This window comes from Labeo rohita, chromosome 2 (assembly GCF_022985175.1).
Source record: "Labeo rohita strain BAU-BD-2019 chromosome 2, IGBB_LRoh.1.0, whole genome shotgun sequence".
Classification (NCBI taxonomy): domain Eukaryota; kingdom Metazoa; phylum Chordata; class Actinopteri; order Cypriniformes; family Cyprinidae; genus Labeo; species Labeo rohita.
Window position 1 is genome coordinate 36,013,958 of NC_066870.1, and position 21,208 is coordinate 36,035,165.

The 21,208-nt window shown below is 33.5% G+C and overlaps 1 protein-coding gene across 1 annotated transcript; it reads right to left on the reverse strand.

Moving 5' to 3' along the window:
* Positions 1 to 1,123: 1,123 nt before the first annotated feature.
* On the reverse strand, positions 1,124 to 16,605 carry ralbp1 (ralA binding protein 1). The gene is made up of 10 exons (XM_051128161.1): positions 16,543 to 16,605; positions 14,639 to 14,973; positions 12,084 to 12,518; positions 10,553 to 10,902; positions 8,861 to 9,022; positions 6,972 to 7,103; positions 6,664 to 6,774; positions 6,171 to 6,292; positions 4,319 to 4,439; positions 1,124 to 3,926 (listed from the first exon to the last, which is right to left on the reverse strand). Exons 2-10 carry the CDS (start codon positions 14,883 to 14,885, stop codon positions 3,615 to 3,617), a joined length of 1,992 nt encoding a protein of 663 aa, XP_050984118.1. The 5' UTR covers positions 14,886 to 14,973; positions 16,543 to 16,605; the 3' UTR covers positions 1,124 to 3,614.
* Between the last annotated feature and the right edge of the window lie 4,603 nt (positions 16,606 to 21,208).

Genomic DNA, 21,208 nt, shown 5'->3' on the forward strand with positions numbered 1-21,208 from the left:
TATATAAATATCTTTACTTATTTTTTTTGTATATTTGACTTTTTATATATCATATACATTTTATTTTGTAATGGGGGAAATCTTTAATTAATCATTTAATGTGTAAAATGTAATAATGTAAATTTTACATGTGTATATTGCGTAATATATTATGCATTTTATAATATAAATTTTCAGTTTATTTTATTTTCAGTTTGATTACAGAATAACTTTATACAGAAATGCTTTTTTTATATTATCTTTACTGTTTTTATAGTAAAGTAAGTATAGTATTGTACTGTTACTATTTTAACTTCTTATTGCTTAATTTATGTGGATAAATATATTAGCAAATTCCTTTGTATACTTCTAGATTTTAACTTTTATATCATATACATTTTATTTTATAATGAGGGAAATCTTTAGTAATTAAATGTGTAAAATGTGATAATAATGTACATTTTTTATACATGTGCACAATATATTATGCATTTTATAATATAAAACCACCACGGTTTGCGTAATTAATTTTATTCAGAAAATCCTTAAATATAAATATCTTTACTATTTAAAATGTATAAATTATTGAATAATTTATGTGAATAAATTATAAATTACAAAAACCTTTTGTATACTTCTGTACATTCCATTTTATTTTATATATACTTTATTTTGTAAAGGAGCTATCTTGGTAATTAATTTAGTGTGTAATATGTAATAATAAAAATAGCTGAATAAATAACATTTATTTATTTTGGTATAATTACACATTATTATTATAATCATTATAGCGCAAATTCATATGCAATAAAACAAGAAAATTATTGCTGTTTAAATCACAGTATGATTAGATGGACTTAGATTTCTTGACATTGTCTCCAGTGGTTTTCTCTGCCTGGTAACTTACACTAACTAGTCTGTGCAAATCAAAGACGATCTCCAGGAACCTGCTTAGATAGACAAAACCTTCATCTCTAAGCTCCTTGTGTTAAATTAGATCACATACCTGTGTCTGTCCATAACTGTGGTAACACTAATTACAGCAGCAGTCACAGGGCATCCATCACGGTCATCGCCTTCATCGAATGAGCAACAGGTCGATCCTTCATATTCTGTATTCCAGTGAAAAATCTTCAAACATGAATTACTGTCCAACCTATCATTTTATTTCAGATGGCAACAATCAGTTCGCAATGATCATGAGCTACAAAAGCTGTTTATAATATGAAAAACTATCATTTTCAAAAGTAGATGAGTGGGTATGTCACTCTTTGAGATGAGTTCTAACAGAGAGACATTAAGGGAAAAAAGAGCTTTTTTTTTTTCTTTTTTTTTTTAACATAGGATATAGTTGACAATCAGTCCGTCAATAGCTTTGATTAGAATTATACAGTATTTCTGAAATGCAACTTGACAAGAAAGAAAGAGAGAAAAACAAACCAAAAGCAAAATGAGGGTGGAAATGTGTTATCTGAAAGAGAATAATAATATACAATAATCCAGTAGTACACTAGCATTCAACAAGCACATTAGACAAAAATAATAATCACAAAATAAAGTGAAATAGAATATTTGTATCAATAAAAAGGGAAGAACTGGTGACAGTCTAGTGCAAGCTTCAAAAATGACTATCGATGTGTGTCAGAACATCTGTAACAACTGTGCCAAAACTTTCACCCCAAATCAAAAGAAAAAATATTTTGCAAAAAGAAAATAAAGCTTTCTTTTAATTATAAGCATCATTTAATTTATGCAAAATATTTTTTCTTTGATTTTGATCACCTAGACTTATTAAAACCACCCATAATGACCCCTTCAAACTTCATTATTGATCAAAAATAATCTTGTGCTTCACGAAATTGGTTTTAAAAAACATAGCGTGACATCACATGAACATACGGAAACGAACAAAAATGTTACCAACTCCACAACAAACGGCAATCAATTCATTCTCATTCTATAAGTGCAGATCTGCACATTTTAGTGCAGTTACAGATAAGATGTTTATATATATTGATTATTAAATATTGTAATTTATGATAAATGCTCAAACGTCTCCCTAATAGGTAAAAATACAATCTAGTTGTATGACAATATCCCAAAGCATCTTCAAAGTAATTCTTCTGTGCGGCTGCACACAGTCACCTATGGCACAGTGGTTTCAGAAAACACACAACTTCATTTTTACTGATTTTCACTCAGGTTGATTTCGGTTCTAGACCTTGACCCACAACCGGAGAGCTGGCATCCCATTAAGATTTCTGCATTGGCAATGGACATCCAGGATATTTCTCAACACACTTTCTCATTTGGGATTTAATGATGAGCTAAACTGCATAAATAAATGCATTTGTTAATAATAACCAATAAAGTAAATCTGCTTGTCTGAAATGATTGCAGTTTTTGCACTGAACGTAACCTGAACACGGAAAATAAGGAAATTCCTTGCCTGTGGTTTGGAGTTTTCACACAGTCTGCAATTAAGTGTTGTGTCATAACATCCTATTAGCGCTCAGTATTTCTTGAAATGCTTAAAGTATTTAGGTGAATCTTAAGAAAACGTGTCATTTCTATGAAAGCCTGTTTACATGGAATAAATAAAAAAGCTAATTGCAAATTTTTATCTTGAAATTGTGAGAAAAAGGTCAGAATGTTAAATTTATATCTCACAATTCTGACTTTTTTTGTCAAAACTGCCAAATTGTGAAATGAAAAGTTGCAATTACATTTTTTATTCAGTGGAAACGAGCTTTTGTATATTTTAACCCAAAATCAAAAGGAAAAATATGTCTGCATAAAGAAAATAAACCTTTTTTTGCATTGTGACATTAATTTAATGACTATTAAGAAAAAAATTGCACTTAAAAATACTATAATTAAATGTTTTTTTAAATCAGCATAAATGCAGAACAACAAATAATACCATGATATATACTTTATAGCATAAATAATATCAATATTTTTCCATATTTCCACATTTCCGTCATGAAATGACATTTTATTTGAATTAATTAAAGCAATAGTATAGTTAATATGTTAGAATGCAAAACAAAAAAAAAAAATGAATAGGCTTAAAAACAGGCTTCATTTTCTTATTGCAAAATTATAATATATTATACATTATAATATCATATAATATATGATAATAAATTTTCCTATTTTTTCTTTTGATTTTGGAGAAAAAACATTGACCTGGACAGATCAGATTCAATCTTTTTTTTTTTTTTTTTTTAACAAACTTGAGATTTTTAAACAAAAACCCTTAATACTTTAGGGAAAAAACTGAAGAATTAGCCTGTCTGTTTAGACGGGTCAAATGGCAGATCAAATCTGAGCACTCACAAAGATTTGATTGTGCTGCTGCAATTTTACAACCAAACTTAAACCTAACAAAACAATCCAAATTGACTCCATTGTGATGATGACCAATCAGAAATGTTTTCCTTACTTGCCTCTCTTAAGACCTACTGACCTACAAATAACAGATCGCGTCCGATCACATCTCGCCTCCGTCCTCTGCTGTCCTCCCAGTGTAATTAATGAACATCTCACTTCACCTTGCTGACCCTTGATCCAAGATGTCGCAGTTATTTGATGAGCAAACACAAGCGCAGGTGTAGTGACGGTCAGATGGTTTACAGGTTGGCCTCCCTCTTGTCTTTGCTGGGCGACGGCTTCATGGCATCTTTTCCAGGCTTCCCATTGGCTGGGGTGGCAGCGGCTGCGGCACTGGATTCTATGGCGACCGCTGCGGCACGTTTGATTGGCTCGTCCGCTCTAGATCGTTCCTCTGGGCTGGGCTGGGAGGGCGGGGCCTGTTCGGAAGTGGGCGGGGCGGTGAGCTCCTGATGTAGCTTGTGACTCTGAAGGAGGCGGAGCTGAACACGTAGTTCCAATATGGCCTCCTGCTCCTCATGGATGGCCTGATTCAGATGAGTGTTTTTATTCTGGAGAGAAAGAAAGAAAGTAGGATGGCACTTAAATTTGTCCACTGGAAACTGATTGGACAAAAGCATTTCCATTACTTGAAATAAAATAAATGTTCACTGGAATTTAAAATGAAAATGATTTATTTTTAAAAATTTTACTAAAATTAATATTATCTCAGTGATAATAAAATAACACATCCCAATGTTTTTCTAGGGACACGTTTAATAATAATAATAACAATAACAATAATAATTTCTGATGTAATTGATTCAGTTAGACTTAATGCAGCAAAACAAGCACAAATAGGAAAGCTTGACAAAGTTTGCAACAGTGACTAAAGAGGACAGGGCTCAGCAAATAGTCAATTCAATTTTAACTTTGTACAAATGTTCACGTCCTTCCTTCTCACCTCTAGCTCTTCGTTCTGTTTCTGGAGGTCTTCTAGAATCATCTGCAGTTCCTCCTCATCTTCACTCTCGCTCTCGCTGTCTGATGAATACTCCTCTGTTTCACTGCGGCCCTGCTGACGGCTGTGTGTGTGTCATTTCAAGCAGAAAATGAATGACAACGAGTTAAAGAAAGAAACAGAATAATGGCCCTTGTATGTTTCAGATCTGCTGTACTGCAGCCCTGTTTTGATCAATTCACTGGCAATTGCACATACACTAATGTTCAAAATTGTAGAATAATTCATAATTAATTAATTGTTTGAAAGAAGATTCTTATGCTTACCAAGGCTACATTATATGCTAAAATGTATTTCTGTGATGTAAAGCTGAATTTTCAGCATCATTACTGCAGTCTTCAGTGTCACATGATCCTTCAGAAATCATTCTAATATGCTGACGTTTTCCCAAGATTCTTTAATGAACAGAAAGATCAAATAAACAACATACATTTGAAATAGAAGTCTTCTGTGACATTCTAAATGTCTTTACAGTCACTTTATTATAGGGATGCACCGAATTTTCGGATGCTCCGAAAGAGAAAAACTGCTAAAAATATGAGCTGAAAATATAGAATTAGTCAAAAAAAGAAAAAGTTATATCTGATTCTATTGCAGAGAAATTATTAAAAAATAATATATTTATATGATTTAATTTTATTGTGTAACTTTTAAATAAAAGTGTGGTTATTTTATTGGCTTGTGTTTTTTAATTCATTATCATAATAAATAATTCAGTATAATAAATAATTATTACAAAGCATTTCCGGTTTTGGTTTTCAGCCAAGTGCATTCAGAATTTTTGGTTTCGACCCAGAATTATCATTTCGGTGCATCTCTACTTTATGATCAATTTAATGCATCCTTGCTGAATAAACATCCCTTTTTTTTTATTTTTTTAAATAAAATCTTACTCCAACATTTGAACGGAATGCACCACAGTTTTCACAAAAATATGAAGCAGCACAATTGTTTAACACTCATAATAAAAAAAGCTGCTTCTTAAGCAAATCAGCGTATTAGAATGATTTCTGAAGAATCATACGCAGGGTTCCCACACCTTGGTTAACTTCAAATTCAATGACCTTTCAAGGACTTTCCAGGTCCAAAACCCTCAAGTTCAAGGACTCAATGTAGGGACACATTTCAAGTGAGAGCAAGGTTACATCGTGTTACCTTGTAAGACTGTTACATTGTTACAGTTGTTGTGTCAAACACAACTATGCAAAACAGCATTTTATTCGAACTTCACAGCCTATTTTTGCAATGTTTCACGGAAACGTTGAGGTACCATCATAGTAGTTTCCTGCAAAGTACCTCACGTGGAAAACACTTAACGTAACATGTAAATGTGCGTAACTAAATGTAAATTAAGCAAGCTAGTATGCATAGGCCTTGCGTATGCATATGTTTCTGTGAAACACTGCAAAAATAGGCTGTGAAGTTTGAATAAAATGCTGTTGGAGTAAGTGTTGGAGAAATAACATATTAGTGGACAAGAGGGAATAATATGGATTTTTTTTTCATAAAACTTCGTGCACAAACTAAATTCAAGCACTTTCAAGGACCTGTATCTATGTACGTTTATTTTCAAAAACTTTTCAGGGCCTTGACATTTTTATTTCAGATTCACAAACTTTCAAGGATTTTAAGGACCCGTGGGAACCCTGCATACAACAATATTTTTGATCAAATAAATGCAGCCTTGGTGCGCAGAAGAGAAAACGTTGCTTCCCACAGAAATCACATGATTATGACCATGCATTATTGTAATTAGCAACAAATTTGATTATTTTACCTTTGCATCTACTCTCACCTCTGTATATCTGCGATTTCCGCACGCAGTCGCTCAATTTCTTCTTTCTCTGTGGCGATTTGCCGGCGCAGCACCTGCTCCAGTGATATCAGCTCCTCTTGCTCTGTTAGGATCTCATTTTCCTGCAGGGGGCGGCAGAGAAACAACCAAACATCACATAGACAGAATCATGGCCTGCATCCTAACTCACAAGTGCAGGAAAGGTCCACACTTTTAAGTACGCAGCATAGCTGTAGAGCAGATTTGGAACATGCTATATGACAGAAAAAAGACCCTTCTTATACATGTGCTAATGTTTGCATGTAAACATATGCACATTATGTGTTTCTGTAGGTTCATATATTAAAATCAGCTGTGGCATATACTATGCAAAGTACAGAGCTGCTTATCATTGACCAGCTGATTTGTTTATCTGTCAGAAAGCTGTTCCGGTGTCGAGCCAGCGTCTGAAACACAGCGAAAGCAACGGCAGCGTCCGAGCAGGTGGCCTCACCTGGGCCAGGAGAAGATTAATGACTTCCTCCTCATTCTCAGACATCTCCTCCTTCGATACGTCCTCTTTAGACAGGCTGGCGATTTCCTGTGCGATTTTAGTCTCACACTCCTGCAGGTTAAGAGGGGCAGAAAAGAGTATCTGTCTGAAATTGGGTTGATAACATCTTTCCAACTTAAAATGTCAACATTATTCTTTCTGTAAGGAAATGCAAATCTAGTTTTCTACTAAAAACCCCTGTTGTATTTCATTGTTCTTTCTCAGACAAGCATACAGATTGTATGTGAAGCAGGGGGCAGAGCTCTTGCCTGTCTCTTGGCCTCGCGGAGCTTGCGTTTCAACGCGGTGACGATCCGCTGCACCTCCCAGAGTCTCTCCTCCTTGGACAGATCCTTCACACCGGCCTGCAGATCTCTGTGCAGACGGTTCAAGAGGAACTCCTGCAGAAAAGCACATGCACACATTTAAAAATCATTGCTGATGCACTGAAATGAACTTTTTACTGAAACCGAAAATAAAGAAGTTTCCATTTGTGACCCTGGACCGCAAAACCGGTCTTAAGTAGCACAGGTATATTTATAGCAATAGCCAACAATATGCAGTACAGGTTAAAATGATCAATTTTTCTTTTATGCCAAAAATCATTAGGATATAAAGTAAAGATCATGTTCCATAAAGATATTTTGTAAAATTCCTACCGTAAATATTGCAAAACCAGTAATATGCATTAATAAGAACTTTATCTGGACAACTTTAAAGGAGATTTTCTCAATAATAATTTTTTTTTTTTTGCACCATCAGATTCCAGAATTTTCAAATAGTTGTATCTCTGCCAAATATTGTCCTATTCTAACAAACCGTATTTATTATAAATTATTATATTGACCCTTATGACCAGTTTTGTGGTCCAAGGTCACATTTACGGAAAACGAAAATTATGTTTATTTTATTTAATAATGAAATGAATAATGTCAACTAATAATCAGCATTTAAATAAAAACGAAGTATACAAACATTTGCATATAAAATTAAAACTCTGCTTCTGATTTCAGTTCTCCAAAACCATTTCGGCTGACCGAAATTTCACTATAACTCACAAACGCGACTCTTGCTTTTTCTCATGCTATGTCTGTTTCTCTGACTTTCCTCCTGAGAAAAAAAACGTCCAGTATCTACTAGAGCTCTAGATGAGATCTCAAACTCTCCAGGGTGCAAAATTATCTATTTTTAAATCTGGACATAACTTGAATATTTACATAATATATAATTATAATAATATAAAACAATTATTGCTAATGTTTGGAAAACTCATATAAAACTCAAAAAACATTTTAATTTTATTAAAATTGATTTCATAACAGAAAAAATGCAATCAAACTTATAAGAAATGGCCTTTATAAACTCAAAAGGTAAAACAAAAAATAAAAAAATAAATGCATTTATTATTAACAAATTAAATATAATGTGTTGAATATTAACAAAATATTGCAAAAGAAAAAAATACGCTCAATATTAAATCACAATATTTATAGCTAAAGCTAATCTGTTTTAATGTGAGAAGAAAGAGTTTGTGGAGTGATAAAAAAAAAAAAAACAATAAAAACATTTCTCATCAAATGACTGGTACTGCATTTATTTTTTTACTTTTTACTTGTACTGTATAACTATTGTTTAGTTGATATGTCTAACCAACAAAAGTGAGAACATCTCTCACAAAGAGCAACCTCAGAGCCAAAAAAAGTACTGTTTTTGTTAGTATGTTGAAGTCATGTGACAACAGCTATAGATTCACACACATCAGGACTGTTTTTGTTTTCGCTGCTCTAGATCTGTTTTTGTTTCCAGTCTCTCCTCACTCACTAAGTTTGGATTCATCTCCTGTTTTGAATATCACACGCATTTCCTTGTTCTAGGGTCACATTTGCCTTTGACACAATAAAAGGTATTATTTTATGTAAAACATAAAACTTCCTCTTGCAGGTAAATCATACGATCTGATCTCAAAATGACAAAACTGTCATGAAAATCTTAACAGTTCTCAAAAGGTGAAGTATTTACTATGCAAAATATAATACCCTCATCTTTTCGTCAGGTTTTGAGTTGAACTGTGACCTGTTAGACAGGTTTGTGAGATTGACACACTTCTTTTATTTTAAGTTTAGGCCGATAGCTGTTTTGTTTTAGTCCTGTGACCCACCTGTCTGCGGATCTCCTCTTTAATGCTCTCCTGGGTCTCAGGTAGAGTCGGCATGGTGGCCATATTGGACCATCGCAGAGGATGGACGACTGGTTTCAGAACCACATCACCGAACAGCTCACGGACGTGAGTGAAAAACACGTACAGCACACGGTTTCCAATCTACAAACCAGAGAGGGAGCAAAGAATTGATTTTGTGTCACACAGGAATATAAAAAGACAGAACCACTGTTTATAAGAGGTACATTTATTGTGTTATTGCATCATGTCCCACCCACTGTTCTCTACATAATTTGCAGTCTCTCTCAAATAAAAGTGACCCTAAACAAAGATCTCATTAGCAGTATGAGGGCACCTCTATCCTCCATGTGTCCTGAGAGACTATAAAGTAGGACAACCTTCAGTCTGAGAGGAGAAATGCATTCAAAACCATTGAGTGTAACACCATTAACAATGATTAGCAACAGTTCACTATACTAAACTTTTCATGCAGAATAAAATCTTTACTATGTCCTTCTATCCAAGGTACAAAATGAACTTTCTGCAAATCTGGAAATATTTATAAAATATTGCACATGGAAAAAGGGACATTATGGTTCATGATTTTTTAAGAAAGAATATTAAGTTCCTGTAGAAAATCCTGTAGTAAAAAAACAACAACAACAATAATAATAATAATACTAATAATAATAATAATTATTACTATTATTATTATTATCATCATTGTTATTAAAATTTCATAAAAACTACAAAAAAAAACACTCAATTTAAAAGCTTTATTTTTTGTTTAAAAACTTAATTTTATATGTGAGAGAATGTAATTAAATCAACCTATGGTAAAAAATGTTCTTCTATGGACCTAAAAAAGAAAAAAATAAATAAATAAATAAAGTACATTTTAAAAAATGCTTTTATTATTAATATATAATGAAAAATGGCCAATATTATGCACAATATTTATTCGGCTAAAGCTAATCTGTTTAATTTATTTTTGTTTGTTTTTTCTTTTTTTTTATCACTTTATTAATTCTTCCATTGTCATCTTTCCATTGTTAAACACATTAACAATAAATTCAAGCAGCTGTAATAAATAAAACAATACAAAAAAAGTAAATATTAAAATAAACTAAAAGCAAGTTACAAAACAAATTAAATAACATTTCAGGGGGGGGGTCAATCCATGTATGTTGACAGAAGTTTAGAGAGTTTTAAGGCACTCTTGGATTGAAACAAAATTCTAAAATCATTTTTAGCTAATCTGTTTTAATATGTGACAAGAAAGAGCTTGTGAAATCATATTATAACATTAAATGCTACATTTAAAAAAATAACAAAAATAATAAATAAATGTAGCTAATTTTTGGAAAACTAAAAACGGTATCATTTTAAGAACTAAAAAAATGCTTTAAAAAAAAGAATTGTTTTTAGTAATTTGATCAATCTGACTGAAAATCACATACAAATATTCTAGGCCTACAGTATTAAATAAAAATATTTCAACATAATTTTTAATATATATTATAATAATTTATTTATATTACATAATAATTTGCATTTGTATACAGATTTATTAAAATCCTCCAATGACTTAGAATGATTAATCGAAACATTTTTCAGATGGACATGCCACCACAACCATAAAATAAGTCATGTCACATGAAGCGAACATCACCTGTAGGATCATAAACTCACCTGTACGGTAGGATTGAGGACAATAGAGATGTTCTGGATGTTCATCTTTGTGTCTGTCTCGCGAGCGATGACGTGGTCCATGTGAGTGATGAGCCAGGCCAGGAGGAGCCTGCTCCCCGTGGGAACCTCCCCGAGGAGCCTCTGAAACTCCTGCAGTTTCTCCGCCTCGCTGGGCCGCCCGCAGGCCTCCTCGAAACGTGGGGACAGCTCCTTACCCAGCAGGTTATCGGGCAGCTCTCGCAGGTACTGCTTCAACAGGCTGGCCACTGTATGAGGATCATACTCCTCCAGACAAGGACACTCCTCACGATCGTACGCTGCTTTCAGCTCATCAACCTTTGACTTCATACCTACAGGAACAATACGGAGGCAAAAGTCAAAAGCTGCAAAGAACATTTGATTTTAACTACGTAAGAAAAGAAAAGTTTGCGAGGGCCGTTAAGATATTCGTAACGCTCATGCATGCATAGTGAGCATATTTGAGATAGACCTTTTACATGCATTTACATGCACTGTATATAAATTTGCATATAATTGCATGTCTTGCATTGCACTAAACAGCAGAAATTGGAAAGTGGACTAACATTCTGTCAAAAGTCGATCAAAAAGCAATCCAAGCCACTTAAAGTGCTTTAAAAAATATAAAAACACAGTGAGATTACAGATGTTGAGACTTGCTTTGCACATTTGTTAAATTTTTATATACACTACCGATCAAAAAAAAAAAAAAAAAAAGTTACATTGTCACAAATTATCTCTATTTCAAGTAAACGATGTTCTTTTAAACTTTATTTATCAAAGAATCTGGGTTCCACCTGTGCAATTAATCGCGATTAGTTGCATCCAAAATAAAAGTTTTTGTTTACATAAGATATGTGTGTGTACTGTGTATATTTATTATGTATATCTAAATACACACACACATACAGTATATATTTTGAAAATATTTACATGTATTTACAGGTATGTATTTTTATTCATATAATTAATATTATATATAAATATATTTAATATATAAACATAATATATTTTTCTTAAATATATCCATGCATGTGTGTGTGTTTTTTTATATACATAAATACTTATATACATAAGTACTTATATACATAAGTACACACACACGTATTATGTAAACAAAAACTATTTTGGATACAATCCCAAATTAGAAGGAAGAAAATAACATTAAAGGATTATTCTGGGTGATTTTTTTATCTTAATGTTGTTTGCATACTGATAATTTCACTCACTTTTTTTATAATGTATGCTATATTATTTTATTATTAAATTTATTTTATTTATTTTGTTTATATGTGTCAGCAGATTCTATACTAATAATTAAAGTAATAAATTAAATATAAATAATAATAAATAATAAATATGACTTAAAAATAAAATAATTATGAATAATTAATATGAGGACAATGCATTACTGTACATTTGTTTTTGTACAAGTTAAAATAATTTAACTTCCCTTAAACAAACACAAACAAATATGAAATTTCAGTTCACAGGAAGTAGCAAAGGGGCTTACCGGAAACACGATAGATGCCTTCACATTTCATGCCATAGCTCTCGATGTAGTCCACGCACTCTCTGAAGACAGCCGGGAGCTGTATCCCATCATACAGCGCCGTTCTCCTCACCGCTTCCGCTAAAGGCGCTCCGAAGATGGGCCGGAATGTCGTCGCAGTCTCCGTGATGACGGGTTCGGGCTCTGCGCTGGGCTTTTTCTTCTTCTTCTTCTCCTTCCACTGTTTCACAACGTCCGCTGCCGTGAGGTCTTTGGACTTCTTGTCCTTGGCCTTCTCCTCTTTAGGCCCCTTCTCCTTCACTTTGAAGTCCTTTTCTTTCTTCTTGGAGAAACTGGGCTTCTTGAAGACGTGGATGCCCTTTGAGCGCTTCATCTTAGACGGGCTCTCGGCCTCATCGGCAGAACTGTCCTCCTGGAATGCGGCGTATCCTTCAGCTAAAGACAGAAGAGATAAAAAGAAGAGATAAGGAAACTAGAAGGGATGAGAAGAGAAGAGAAGAGAAGATAGGAGAAGAGAAGAGAGGCATCTTTCTTCCAATACCTTGTGCTCAAAAGAAACCGTCCTATTAACGGCTGTGCAAAATTTACTGTCCCACCGTTTGTGTCTCTCAAGGTTAGGTGAGACTGAAACGAGCAGAACGGAACGAGAGCGAGAGCAACACACAAAACTACTCTAAAGAGGTCAGCTTACAAATTTTGTGCCAGCTCTTTTTTTAGTGGTCCATTTCCTCGTCTTGACACCGACTTCACCCTGAGCAGAACAGTAATCAGCGGCTCACTAACACGGCTCTGACCCCATCAGCTAGTATTCATGACCAGCCCCTCCTCAGCCACTATAACACACCTACAGGGATGGACAGGGTGTGTCTTTAAAAGCTCCATCACTTCCTGATTGTGTGCAATAGGCTGCTGCTGCAGGGCGGCTAAATATAGCGGCAGGAAAATAACGAATTCACTCTGAAGCTGCACTGAAACTGGAACATTTGCACATTGAGGGCAGTAGTCCATATTATCAACTAGAACTGGGCTATATAGCTACAAAAAAGATATCTCACCAGCCTTTTGATGCTATTTCATATATAAAGTACCATTCAAAAGTTTGGGGCTGGTAAATGTTTTTTTTTTCCCCTCACCAAGGCTGCAATTGTTTGATTAATAATACCGTAAAAACTGTACATTTGTAAAAAAATTGGAAGTCAGCAGCTATCCCTCCTTATTGCCAATGGGTTTTTGACTTTTTACATGCTCTCAGGATGGAAAAGATTTGGTTCAAGAAAACAAAAGCCTAAACTTCTTTTGAGAATCTGAAGCACTTTTCTGAAATATTTTAAGGATGTATCTTAATTTTATTTTATTTATTTATTTATTTATTTATTAAATATTATATATATATTTTTTTCTTTCTTTCTTTGAATGTATAACTATAATTGCCTGCCGTTTCTTTTTTTTTCTTCATCTGAATTAATGTATGCTTGTATGCTATATGTAGGTATGCGTATATCCATATTATAGCATATTACTATATTTGCGTTATTGTTACTTTCTGTCTGACCTAAGATAAACCAAATAAAAGCAAAAAAACGCTGCTTCAGAAATCATTATAATATGCTGATTTGCTGTTCATAAATTTTTGTTATTAATATTAATGCTGAAAACAGTTGTGCTGCTTCATATTTATGTGGAAACCTTGATGTATTTTTCAGGATTCTTTGGTTAATTAAAAGTTAAATTAGCATTTATATAAAATAGAAATCTTCTGTAACATTACAAATGTCTTCACTGTCACTTTTGCTTTACTTTGCTGAATAAAAAGTATACATTTCTTTCAAAAAAAAGAAAGACTGACATCAAAGTTAAAATATTTTGTGGACATTCGCTCTACTCCATTACAAACTTGGGTCAAACTAATTTCTGTAAATAAAAGATTCAGAGATATCTTGAGCAAAGGTCTACCGTGGCTCTAAAAGGCATTTTGACACTAAAAAAAATCGCATGATGGCTTAAAATAATAAATATTTAATTCAAGAGCAGCTTAATGCTACAGGATTCAAAACGAACAAACATCTTTGTTAAATGCGTTGCATGAAACAGGATTATAATTAAAAACATAAAAAGTCTTACTTAAAAAATAGAATAAACTTTACCTGAAATAAAATGAAAAAAATCTGCTAGCTGTCAAAGCAAAATGTATCATTTTTCATTTGTACTAAAATAACTAAATTTATTAAAAACTAATATATAAAAATTACATATTTTTTATTGTTTACATGTTCAAAAAATAATAAAAATGAAAGAAAAAAAAATGTAATCACTAAAACTTTATTTTAAATAAAAAATAAAAAAAACACTTAAAATATTTAAAAATATGAATGAAACTACAATAGCATCTCTACTATTCCTAAAATGTATTTCTGTGATTTTTTTATTTACAATAAATGTTACTAGATCTTGTGATCTAATGCAACAACATTCAAGTCACTTTTTTTAAGATGCAAGTGTCAGTATAAGGGCATTGTTGAGTGTAAATACAGAGCGTGTGTTTATGGTTATCTTACTGCGTTTCTCCTTCTTCTTAAACTTGTTTTTCTTCTTGTTGTGCTCCTTTTCGTCATCGGATGCCGCGTCGGGTGGCTCATGGTGGTGACCGTCGTGAGGGGGTGAGGGGTCGCCTGTACGGTACAGACCTGGGAACTTAGTGGGGCTGATCTCTTCGGAGCTCGGGGTACGAGCCACCCCCCCAGGATGCTCCGCCCTCCTCTGCTCCGCAGGGCTGCTACTGGGTGGCAGGAAGCACTCCGTCATCTCTGCGCCGCCCTGCTATTGGCTCCTCGCAGCACAATGCCCTGGGATTGGCTGTTGGCTCTGATGACGCGTCACCTCTCCATGTCACCTGAGGGGGGAAAAACAGAGTTTTTCATTATGTCATCCTTTCTGATGTACAACAGTAAATCTGAACTAAAAGAGCTACACAGTAAGTGTATCTGTTTGTTGAAACTCATTTTGCAGAAATTAAGCCCTCATGCCAGCCATGTGTTTTGTAAACAGCAGATGTGTGATTATCTGTTTAAAATCAGTCAATATACAGCTTAAATGATACCACTGCCCTCTAGTGACTATAAGGATTTCTGCATCACAAAACCTTGCGAATTGGTCAACTTTTGGTCAATGCAATAAAATGGTTTTATGGGCTGAGAAGTACAAACTGGAACACTAAAGTCACCTTCTCCATTTCAAACGTCAGTAAACGGTTAAATAATTTACTGAGCTATTACAATCATGATTAAAAACCCAATAACAGCACAAAAACAGAAACAAGACAAAGCTTTAAATAAACTCTTGCAGTCTAAACCCATTCGTAACAACACCCACAAGTTGTGAACACTTCAAAAAGTACCTACAAATGTATCGATTATTTGATTAAGTTAAATAATTAACTATATAACCACATTTGTATCAATTTTTTCTCAATAATACCATTATAACAAGCTCAAACACATGCTTAGCAGAATCGATTGGATCATAAACAATGGTCTCAAACAAGTAAGGGACATTTAAGCGGAGCAAGTTATTAGATACTGATATAAAAAAACTACAAGAAACACATGCATTTATGAATCATTCAGTATAAAACCAAAAACATTTTTGAGTTCATGATGTTTTCAAGCCAAGCTGAATTCACTAACAAGTCTCTAAATATTAACATGCATTTATAACAATAATATTCATCTGTGTAGCAGCTGTCAATTAATTTTTTTCATTAAGATCTATATAGAGAAAGATACTCAGAAGTTTTTCCAGTTTTAATATATTTTTTTACATTTTATTTGGATTTTTTTGATTATCTAAATAATATTGCATTGTGACAATGACAAATTTTAAGAAAATTAAGAAGTGCATGTAAAATAGTGTCAACTTCCCATTTTATATGTAACATATCTGTGGGCCCTGCCCCTACCACATCCAAAAAAAAAAAAAAAAAAAAAAAACCATCTCAGAAATCACATTACATGCACTATTACAGGTACACAGATTTAACTCACACAATCATAGTAATTTAAGGTATTTTGACAGATTATGATGCAATTATTTCCTTGACTAACGAGTAGAAGAAATCTCCCCTGACAGCAGCTGTTTCGTTGAATGAAACACAAGTCAGACAATATGACAGAAATATCTTTAAACGTGTTAAAACAATGAATGACCCGCAGTTAAACGATGCTTTACCACCGTTAAAAAACGTTTAGTACCATCCGTGCTAATAATATAACATTCAAACGTACATAAAGAGAAATTCATAACCTAGCATGCTTGCTAGCGAACTTCGGCTTTTATAAACAAAGTCAAACTTTCAAGCAATTAAAAAAACAAATACACTGTATGAGCGAGAAAACAAGCCATATTTCAGTCAAAATATTAGAGAGCACGTACAAATGTATTAAAAAATAATGCGTTCACAAACCTGCTATGATCAATGTAACAGCTGCACTTCCTGTAGCTTGTTTACGTCCCATCTGACACGCGCGCATGCGCAGTTGGAGCCCCCTTGAATTCTGGGAGCTCTAGTTTGAGTTCTCTGCACTTACAACCTGCTTACTTACATAGGTTTTCTAATGTGTGGATCAATTTTAAGAATTTTTGAAGCTATTAATTTACATGACAATATAAAATAGCCACATAAGCAGTATGTTCTACTGACTTTCTACACAATTTTCAGTATTTTCTATGCGCCCGTGAGGCCAGCAGATGACGCTGTTGAGGCGCAGACCAATAGTGCAGCGTTACATCTGAATGAATGTTAGGGATGTTCATTCATATCTATGAAGGTGGGGAGAAACATTCCCTAGTAACAAAATCAGCTCTTGCTGGTTGCTCTTTCTCTTGTTAGGTAATTTCTGGGGATTGCTGTGAAATCACTTTCATGATTCAAGCTTTATCGTTTTGTTTATGGTTATGCAACACATTATCTGAGATGCCAGATAAGAATTTGAACATATTTTATGGCATCCATCATAAAACAGAAGTAGAACATGATAAATGCAGTAAACTAATAGATGCAGCCGTATGAGTCAGTGTTTACTGTTAGTGAACTAACACCAGTGGTATTTTAATTTAATTCAGGTGATATTCAGGTACTTTTTGAACAGTAAGATTTTTAATGTTCTTTAAATAAGTCTCTTCTGCTCACCAAGCCTGCGTTTTGATACAAAATACAGCAAAAGCAGTAATATTGTGGAATATTTTTACTATTCAAAATAACTGCTTTCTATTTCAATAAATTTTAAAATGCAATTTATTCTTGTAATAAAAGCTAAATTTTCAGCATCATTACTCCAGTCTTCAGTGTCACATGATCTGTCAGAAATCATTCTAACATGCTGATTTGTTGTGCAAGAAACATTTTTTGTTATTATTATTATTATCATCAATATTTTAAATGATTAAATAATAGAAATTCTTACTGTTATTTAGCAAGGATGCTTTAAATTGATCAAAAGTGATGATAAATGCATTTATAATGTTACAAAACATTTCTTATTTAGATAAATGCTGTTCTTCTGAACTTTCTATTCATCAAAGAAACCTGAACAAAATCTACTAAGCTGTTTCCAACATAATAATAATAATGATAATGATCTTTTTTTTTTTTTGAGCAGCAAATCAGTAATGATGCTAAAAATTCAGCTTTAAAATCACAGGAATAAATTACATTTTGAAATATATTCAAATAGAAAAAAGTTACTTAAAATATTTCAAAATTTTACATTTTTTCTGTACTTTGGATCAAATAAATGCAGGCTTGGTGAGCAGAACAGGTTTCCTTAAATAACATTAAATCTTACTGCTCAAAAACTTTTGACTGGTAGAGTGTGTATATATTATTTTTAGTTATTTTAGTACATCAAGTTAAATGAAAATGAGAAAAGTTATCTTGGCAACTAGCTAATAATAATTCTTCCTTTTCCTTTTTATGGTTTTAATTTTAACAATTATAACCATGAGTGGTACAATTACAATGTCTACTCGTAACAAAGTTACCAAGTGTTCTTGACAAGAAGAAAATTCAGCATTCAGTTCATGTACTCTGTTGTTGATGGTTTTCTGCTCAAAATTGTTTTTAAATCATCTTGACCTTTGAACCTCCTCCTGTCTTGATGAAACCACATGACAATAAAATGTGTTAGGAGCATCTGGTAGTAACAATGTTTTTCTTCACTGCATTCGGACAAACAGTTTTCAAAAATTCATGAAAGAAGTGGTGGGAGACAAGGACTTCCATATACCTGAAAATACATGAACATTATTGTTTCAATTTAAAAACATTTTGCTTCTTTCTTCCTTGAATTTATTAGATGCCACAGCCAGAACTTTCAGCGGATTGTGAATGTGGTTTAAATTGATTTCTGATCTAAAAAAAAAAAAAAAACACACACAAATGCACAAATGCTCATTTGTTTTTCTTGACTTCTGTTGTTTTCATACTGAGCATTATGTACCATCGATGAGGGCAAACCAGCGGTGGTCCTGAACATTTCCAAAGGCAAAAACACTTTTAAAAAAGCAAAAGTACAACTAGCCAAAGTACAGCAAAAGTACAACACAGCCAGTGATCAGCATGCATTTCTGTTGTGTGAATTAAAGCAGCTTTGACATTTTCATAATAACCAATTTTGTGTTCCACAGGTAAAGGTCACGAGTTTGGAGCAACATGAGGGTAGATAGACAATGACAGAATCAACTCAAATGTTGGATTTTACCTAAAAAAAAAAAAAAAAAAACTTCAAAGGAATTGAAAATGTAGCATTCCATCACTTGATCGCCAACAGATCCTCTGCAGTGAATGGGTGCCGTCAGAATGAGAGTCCAAACAGCTGATAAAAACATCACAATAATCAACAAGTAATCCACACCACTCCAGTTCATTAATTAACATCTTGTAAAGTGAAAAACGGAATGTTTTTTAAGGAAAAAAAATTCTATCATTAAGATATTTATACCGTCAAACCATTGCCATTGAGTCTTTTATCCATAATATTGATTTCTCTATTGAAAAAGAATTCAAAACAAATGTGGAAGACAACGGGGGAATTTTTCACTGGAGGAAGCGTCATTATGGATTTTGGACTCAGAAGCGACGGCTTAAAGTTAAGACGTCTTAATGATGGATTTGTTTCTTACAAGAACGTAGCTTTTCACTTCAAAAGATGTTGGCTGGTTTTAGGTTTTACTTTCATTATGGAGACGTTGGGTCAGCACCTGACTCACACACAAATACATATAAAGATAACATCTGAATCCATTTTTCTTCTTTTCGCTCTGAATTCCTCTTTTGTGCATCCAGGATTTGGAACAGCGAGTTAATTGGATTTCTTGACCTTTTTTGTGGTAGATTCTATCTGAACCATTTTCTTGGAAGAATTGTGCTTGGTGTGAGACTTCAACTGTTTAAGCTGCAGTCGTTCCACCTCTCCCACTCACAAGTCAATAATATCAAAGATCCTAATACCCTTTGGTTAAAGTTAACAAAAAGCAAAAAGCCTCACTGCCTGTTTGACAGAGTCAATATGACCTTTGCTCTTGAATGTGAGCTTTGTTGAAAGAACGCCCCAGTTCTCTGGTCATGTCGGCTTATTAGCAGGCACGTCTGAACGGCACTGTTTATTCTTTATTAATTTATTCTGACCTCGACTGCAGTTTTAGAAGAACAATATATATATTATTAATGAATATCAGCAGTAGTAGACTTCACGGGGCAACAGTTTCCCCAAAGACGTCCATTGTAAATGCATTTCTGTTTTTTTTTTTTGCAAACAGAGTTGACATCATTTTCTGAGATAATTTACAGATCCTGTACAGGTCCAGCTGTATTAAATATGCATTTTTTACACTTAAAAGGTGTAAAAACAATTTTCACTCAACAAATAGTACATTTCAAAATTATTTAAAGAATTTTTTAAAACATTCTCCAATATGTTATATATATATATATATATATATATATATATATCTATATATCTATATATATATCTGTTTTATATAGCTTAAAAACATATTTTTTATAGTGCAAATGAATATGAATATTTAACTGTTATGTTTTGGGTTGCTAGACAGCTGCTAAATTGCTAAAATTCATTCTGAAGTTGTTGATATACAAGTTTGCACAATAACAGTATGCTCATTTTAATGACATAAATAATTGTTGGAGTTTGTGCATTTGTAGAGTTATGTAACACTTTCTTTTTTTTTTCTAATGAGCAGAACAATGTGCAGTTCCCAACATTAGCTGTCTTATCCTCTGTGATAACAGCTGGGACAAATACAGGATAAGCGTGTGCTGATTGCACAGTTAAAGACTTGTTTCGTTTCAGGTTTAGGTTTATCTGTGTGCCAAACCTCAGGTTAAAAGCAGCCATGGAGGCTGTCTGAATACACAGGTTCATGCACATGCAGCGTGCCATTATTGCAAGAGGATTTCAGTATGTAAATAAGCAATTGCAGTCTACAAAAACATGTTACCTCACTGGAATACAAAAATCACAAGTGAGTTCTCTATAATATCTCCCAGAAAGCAATGCAATTAAATTGACATCAAATGCATGCCTCTTAGATGTTTCTTCTGAGAAAAACAGCCTAACAATAACAGAAAAGATGTCAACAATATGATTTACCAAGATACCAAAGCCTTATTCAAAACTCAAAGATCTCAGTATGATAACTGGAGTGAATGGGTGCCATCAGAATGAGTCCAAACAGCTGATAAAAACACCACAGTAATCCACACCACTCCAGTCCATCAGTCCTTCAGTTATTTTAATGTTTTTATCATCAATTTGGACTCTCATTCTGACGCCACCCATTCACTACAAAGGATCCACTGGTGAGCATGTGATGTAATGTTACATTTCTCCAAATCTGATGAAGAAACAAACTCAAACCTACTCATTTGCAGTGAATGGGTGCCGTCAGAATGAGAGTCCAAACATCTGATAAAAACACCACAGTAATCCACAAGTAATCCACACCACCCCAGCCCATCAGTCCTTCAGTTATTTTAATGTTTTTATCAGCAGTTTGGACTCTCATTCTGACGGCACCCATTCACTACAAAGGATCCACTGGTGAGCATG